Here is a 7,216-nt window from a genome sequence, read left to right on the forward strand (position 1 = left end):
CTATTTAAAGCAAAGAGATGCTTTAGTTTATAATTCATGGATTTATTTTTGGTTCTCCACAAGAATTTGCTGGTGATGAAAAGAGACTGTTGGATTGCCTTACATAAACAGAATCCCTGCTTTGTATTTTATCTTCCCATGGTAAGACATGTAACACTTTTATTTTGATCATACTGTATATGTATGTGTTGGAAAAACAAATATTCATGTATGCAAACTACCCAGTGTAATTTGAATGCTTCACACGTAGTTTACTGTAGCAATGCATGCTTGGTAATAATTAAAGATTTGAATAATCAAGCTTTTTTGTTTGTCTTTTTCAAACATAACATTTCTATTGAAATGTTTAAATGTCCTGTGCTTTCCATTGTACTGTATTTAACCCTTTATATTCTGCATGTTTGCTTATTGTTTGCATACATGTTTAGACAATTTGTAGAACAACAACAAAGCATGATCACAAAAGAACCGTGAAGATATATTTATTTAGTCCTGGTGTGTTTACAATGTTCATGTTTTAATGTGCATGGGGAGGGGGGCAAATAAGTTCAATACAGTTTCACAACAGAAAGTTTACTTGGTTTAAAATGACTATTTATATATTGGTATTTTTTTTAAATCATGTATTATCTGTATTTAATGTTTATATACCATGAAATATTATGATACGAAATGGAAGGGTTTGATAGCCCTGTTCAGTACGTCAGAAGGTGTGTACTTGTCTGCTTTTTAAACAAGTAGATAACTTACACAAAAAATACAGTCTGTGTGTACATTTGGTGGCTTGCTTTGCAATGGGTGGTATCTTAGTGTCCAGTTAAAAAAAAAAATGACAAAGGGATTTACTATACAATAATGGTACAAATCAAAATTACTTTTTGTATTTGTTTCAATAATTAGAGTTCAGATACGCACTGTTCAATTAATAACTACACTTTTGTACGAAAGCTTTTTGTTGAACAAAGTCTGTGTGACCATTATTTTTACACTCTTTGCAAGAAAAGACCCATTTTGAAGTACTTTAGTAATTTAATAAGAGTTACAGTACATGTACAATGCCGGTTTCCAATGCTTTCCAATTTGCTACATTTCTATATCTTTATTAAATTATTATTTCAATCATTCTACAGATTGCATTCACTATAAACTTACATTTCAATTGGTTTAATCATTTCTGTTGGAGTCTTTGTTTGTTTGTTGTTTATTTTTTTTACTACACATTTATCAGGAAAGAAAACATCTTTAATGAGAAAATAACAAACTATTATAAATCACAAGCACCCAGAAATAAGATTAAACAAGTACATTAAAATATACACATTATGTTTTCTAATTAAAAACAATAAAAACCCACTAGCTTATTTTACCTTACTGTGCTACAACACATACCTTCACAATAATTCTATTAAAAGGATTACATTCTCTACACCCCTAGTTCACACACAAACGCTTTCATCGTTATGAAGGGATCCTTGCTATCTAACTCCTGGTATGTTCAGTTGAGGTTGAGTTGGTCCCTGGTTGTGTTGACTGATCACCATCCTCTGCAGATGTTCGACCCCGGAGTTTGTTGAAAGCTTTTTTAAACTCCTTACTGAATACAGGGCTTGAGAAGTAATACACCACTGGGTTCAGCAAGCTGTTGAAGTAAGTGAAGCAAATTGTGGTATAAAAAGCCAGGTTGGCTTCCCTGAAATAACTGCATTCTGAATACTGAGACTTTAGGATAAAGACCGCTACTCTGGACATACTGCTGGGGATGAAGCAAATGACGAAAACGATGGCAACAGCCATTACAAAGTGTACAGCTCTCTTGATTTTGCCAGTCTTATCTATTGTCTTGCTTCTCAGCTGCCAGGCTATGCGGGCTGTAGAGTATGCAATAATGCACACAGGCACGAGGAACTGGAGCACGTAGTAAGTGTTGTGCCACATTGCTGATGGGTTAGTGCCAGGGCAGATGTTGAAGCTCTCGCATTGCGTTCTGTTGTTCTGCAGAAACAGGTGAGGTTCAAAGAGGAGGTAAGCGGTCATTGCGAAGATGAGCCCCCACAGGCCACACGAAACACATACCGCGTACCACAAAGTCATCTTGTTGATTCTGTTGTGAGGGTGGACAATCTTTAGGTAACGGTCGACCGCAACGGCAGTAAGGAAGAAGATGCTGGCAGCCCTGTTTGCAGCCAGCATGAACAGCAGTATCCTGCAAGAGGCATCTCCATAGATCCAGTTCTTCAGTCTCATGTAGTAATCTGCGCGGAAGGGAAGGCAAAATATGACGACTGTGTCTGCCACTGCCAGATTCAGCAGGTAAATGCTGTTCGGTTTCCAGGTTTTCATTAGAAAAAAGAACATCCACAAGCCAATTATATTGCCTATGGTACCAAATACAAACACAAATATAAGCACAGGTGGCAGGGTGACGTCTAAGATTGGCTCTGGAAATGCACAGCACGACTGGTTTTCCATCGCTGAACTGAATTAAGGCAAATGGTACCTGCAGAGCTGTCCTGTGCCTGCTGAATGGGAAGCTGCGCGTTGTGTCTATGGTTGACAGTTCTGTTGCTGGAGTCTTTTATATGCTGCACTGTGTGTGTATGCAGATGTGCACAGACCTATTAGTGGTTCATGGAAATGGGAATAACCTCACAGAGCAAAGGAAAGAAAAAGGAACTTGTGTTCTTTGTTTTCTAAAATTCCCTGATGTGTGTGCATTCGACTTTATCAATAATATGTATTGACACCGTGTCTGATATGGCTCTTCTTTAGTTTTTTTTTTGTTTGTTTTTACTAAAATCGCTGTTGACGTTCTAGATTGTTAAGCAGTACAATAAGATTATACCAATATAACTTTGATATATAGCACCACACGTACTCTTGGTATTGTGGACAAAATAAAAACCTCAATTCATTCTGATCGCCTTTTCTTCCCAGCCTTGATGATGCAGATTCTCTTGTATCTGAATATCTGAGACACAAGGGGAAACCTCTTCCTGCAAACATTTCCACTCCAGACATTTTAAAGGTAATTTTAAGCAATGTGTTATGTGTTCCGTCTTGTCTTGTCTTGTCTTGTCTTCCCTGGGCATGTTTACAATGTTCATTTTTTAATGCACATGGGTGGGGGAGGAGAAGTTCAATACTATTTCACTACAAAAAGTTTACTTGGTTTAAAGCTACTTGTTATATATTATTACTGAATTAAACACTTGTTCATGTATTATCTGTATTTAATGTTTATATGCCATGAAAATGTGTACCTCTCTATCAAGCACCTTATACAAAAAATACTGAGTCTTGTAACTTTGGCAGCTTGCTTTGTAGTGGGTGGTATTTTACAGTGTACAGTTACTAAAGACATTATTTGACAAAGGGATCCACTATACAATCATGGTACAATCAAAATAACATTTTTTGCAATTATGCTTCTATACATTTTTAGTTGGATAAGCTCAGATATGTACCGTTAAACTAATAATTACACGGTTGTGCCTGCCGCCCTGTGAGGTATTTGGAAATAAAAAACAACATATGTTGAAGAGATCCTGAGATATCACCAAGGTTAAGACATCCCATCGCATACTGAAATACAGAGGATGACTATTCTTGCTATTGTATAATGTAATTTGACTCTTACACTTCAATTGTATATGAGAAACAGTAAGTATTTGCATGTTATTCAAACCCATGTATTGCCACTGCAGGAAGTTGTCTATGCTGTCACTGTCCCAGTGTGTTTATTATATGTATTGTTGTTCCTTTTGTTTTGTGGTTGAATGACAAGAATTATCATGCAGTCTCACACATACCTGAACTTCTATCAGCCGAATATTAATAATTATATCTGCATCCGATCCGCCACCCGCGAAGATGTAAAACAACACGCCACACCCGCATCCGTGGATATAAAGTAGATATCCGAGGATTTGCAGGGCTTTAGTTATGACATCCCACAGCATAGTGAAATAAATAGCATGACAATATTTGCCATTGCATAATCCAAGTATTTGCATGCAATTCAAAACCGTGTGTTCCCAATCCAGTAAATTGTCAATGGCGTCACTGTTCCGGGATGTTTGTTGTCTCTTTATTTTGGGGTGGAATGGTAAGAGTTATCATGCAGTCTCGCGCACACCTTACTACTGCCAGTAATTTCACTGCATTATAAAACACAGACCGTTCCTGTCTTCCAAGCACTAAACACTTTCCAGTTACCTCTGGTCAACCTGTTGAATCAAGTTCGACTGTTTTTATTAGGAATTTACTAAATACAGTAATAAATGAAAATAGCAATACAGCAAAATACCTTTTTCCAAATGAATATTCCCCGTAATACTGAGCTTCACAATACTCATGTATGCGGGCTGTTTAATTAATTAAGTGCGATATGCTATACTTAAACTAAGCTATGCATGCTGCAGCGACCTGTCTGATGTACCCTCTGCCGATGGATCTTCTTTCTTGTGCAGCCGGAGACTCACGACAGCAATGTAATACTTTTTGAATGTCGGGCTGGAAAAGTAATACACAAGTGGGTCCAGCATGCTGTTCAGGTAAGTCAGACTGAGGGTTATGTAGAATCCGCTGTCCAGCGCTTCATAAGCAGCACAGTCATGTATATGTTTTCCATTTTTGATCCAGATCAGTATTCTAGTAACATTACTAGGGAGAAAACAGACAACAAACATGACCACCACCACTGTTACAAGCTTCACAGCTTTCCTTATCCTGGCTTGTTTGTCTAGCAGATTCACTTTGAGTTTCCAGGCTATAGAGAAAGAACAGTACAGTACAATGCTCAGAGAAACACAAAACTCGAGCACAAACAGAGCATTGTGCCAACTACCATCAGACGTAGAAGACAGGCATATAGTGAAGCTATCACACTGTGTCAAGTTCCCGTTAGGAAACAGGTGAGATTTGGTAAGGAGGTACACAGTCAATGCTATGGCAAGGATCCACAAAGCGCATGCAGTGTACACAGCCTTCGTGACAGACTTGGTGTTTATAAGGTGGTGGGGATGGACCACTTTGAAGTATCGATCCACGGCAACGGCAGTCAGAAACAGGATGCTTCCAGCTCTGTTCATGGCCACCATGAATAGGGAGATGCTGCAGAACACGTCTCCGAAGATCCAGTCTTTGTTCCTCAAGTAGTAATCTGCCCGGAACGGAAGGATAACGTTCAGGAGGAAATCGGCTAGGGCCAGATTGAACAGGAAGACTGTGCTGGTTTTCCAGGGCTTGAAGTGGAAACAGAAAATCCACAGCGCAATCCCATTGCCCACCACCCCCAGCACGAACTCCACAATGAGAAGCGGAGGCAGAACGCTGGAGAGCAGGTCTCCGTTAAAAACACAGCAGCTGAGGTTACCCTCTTCATTCGAGCTCACAGCCATGATTACTGGGGTGCGTGGCTCCGCTTCTCAGATGCACACTGCTGAATTAATAGTTAACAAGTCGAAATGATAAAACCACCCTTCATCAGCTATATATACTCAGACCAGGAAATGGCTATTTGTATATAAATATATATTTTTTAGTTAACTGTGAAATCTATTTAGTCATAGACTATTTATGTAATAGTAACAGTTTTTGTTCTGCTTACTTAGAAAGGCTTACTTAGCTGAGTAAGGATTGAATGGGTTCCTGTTTCTTGAAATTTAGTTACATGGCTTGTGACATATCATGGCATCGTGTGTGTGTGTGTGTGTGTGTGTGCGCCAATATGCTGCAAGGCAAACATCCTGTGTTTGGACCCTATGCAACAACTTTGATAAACAAACAAGAAAGCTGTGCAACACGGCTCGTTCCAGTGTGAGTTGGCAAAACAACTAACAAAAATAGGTTTCAAGAGAACCGTGGCAAATGTCTTAATAAGCCCTGCGCGCATACCAAAAATGTTATCCGCGTCCGCGAGACTTTAACTTTATCTGATCTGCCATACTGACTCCTCCAAATCCATCCGCAGCCGCGGAAATCCACACAACATGTTTGAAGATGATGGGATTGAGGGGACTATGGGAGCGTGTTAAGTGTGTGTGTTGTCTGTTCAGATGCCTGCTGTCACGGAGCGCGCGTGGATGTTTGGGTCTGTCGCTTTGCTCTCTCTCTCTCTCATAAGTGGGTGCCAGTTTGCCTGCGCGTGTATGCACAATACAAATACACATTTGGATAGCCTAGCTGTAATTTTGTAAATGTTTTATTGCTGCTATTTCACTATATTAGTAACTATAGATTGTTCATTATTAATAATTTCCGAACGCAAGTAATTCACGTTCATTTATAGGAGGAATACATCTGAGGTTCATTTTTTTAACACGACAATTTTTAAACAGCAATCTTACAAGAACAGCAGCGTGCATCACAACAAATAACATTTTACGTTACAAAAAAATAAACCACTCATGTAAATAATACTTTCGGTAGCCACAAAGCTGAGCTACAAGACAGCCGCCTATAGCCTTGCCTACCGTCGGCTCTGAATCGTGATCGCGATTGCGTTTCGCATTTATGTTTTAATAAGTTTGATGTACCTGTTTTATGGCTACTGAAAGCACATACTTGTCTTGCACTAGACAGGCGACGTATCCAGCCACAGCGTGTCCGTTTTCATCGGCAAGTAATCAGAATGTTTTTCCAATTTGATGACGTGCCTTTCTCATTTTTCCTTTAAGATGTATTCATCCGTAATTAATTTCTTGTAAATTTGGTTCTACAGATTAAAAAACAGAGTTCGAAAAACTAAGGAAAGTGCAAACAGGTGACCGTGTCAGACATTGTGGTCACCTGCTTATACTCAGGGTTTGTACTCTGGGCTCGCAGTGGGAAAATAAACTGTTGGCTTTTGACAAGGCAAGATAAAATACAAACTGAACTTTTATCAGCCGAATATTAATAATTATATCCGCATCCGATCTGCGAATATGTAAAACAATCCACCACACCTGCATCCGTGGATGTAAAGCAGCTATCCGCGGATTTGCAGGGCTTTAGTTATGACATCACACAGCATAGTGAAATAAATAGCATGACAATATTTGCCATTGCATAATCCAAGTATTTGCATGCAATTCAAAACCGTGTGTTCCCACTCCAGTAAATTGTCTATGGCGTCACTGTTCTGGGATGTTTGTGGTCTCTTTATTTTGGGGTGGAATGGTAAGAGTTATCATGCAGTCTCGCGCACACCTTACTACTGCCAGTAATTTCACTG

General features: G+C 39.1%; 2 protein-coding genes across 2 annotated transcripts; both read right to left on the reverse strand.

Moving 5' to 3' along the window:
• Nucleotides 1-1,031: 1,031 nt before the first annotated feature.
• LOC117426341 (hydroxycarboxylic acid receptor 3-like) lies at nt 1,032-3,816 on the reverse strand. The gene has a single exon (XM_034043813.3). The coding sequence runs from the start codon at nt 2,467-2,469 to the stop codon at nt 1,480-1,482; it is 990 nt and encodes a 329-aa protein (XP_033899704.3). The 5' UTR covers nt 2,470-3,816; the 3' UTR covers nt 1,032-1,479.
• Nucleotides 3,817-4,359: 543 nt separating this feature from the next.
• On the reverse strand, nt 4,360-5,637 carry LOC117427821 (hydroxycarboxylic acid receptor 3-like). The gene has a single exon (XM_034046145.3). It carries the CDS (start codon nt 5,397-5,399, stop codon nt 4,407-4,409), a length of 993 nt encoding a protein of 330 aa, XP_033902036.3. The 5' UTR covers nt 5,400-5,637; the 3' UTR covers nt 4,360-4,406.
• Between the last annotated feature and the right edge of the window lie 1,579 nt (nt 5,638-7,216).

The sequence above is a fragment of the Acipenser ruthenus genome, chromosome 21 (assembly GCF_902713425.1).
Source record: "Acipenser ruthenus chromosome 21, fAciRut3.2 maternal haplotype, whole genome shotgun sequence".
Lineage (NCBI taxonomy): Eukaryota > Metazoa > Chordata > Actinopteri > Acipenseriformes > Acipenseridae > Acipenser > Acipenser ruthenus.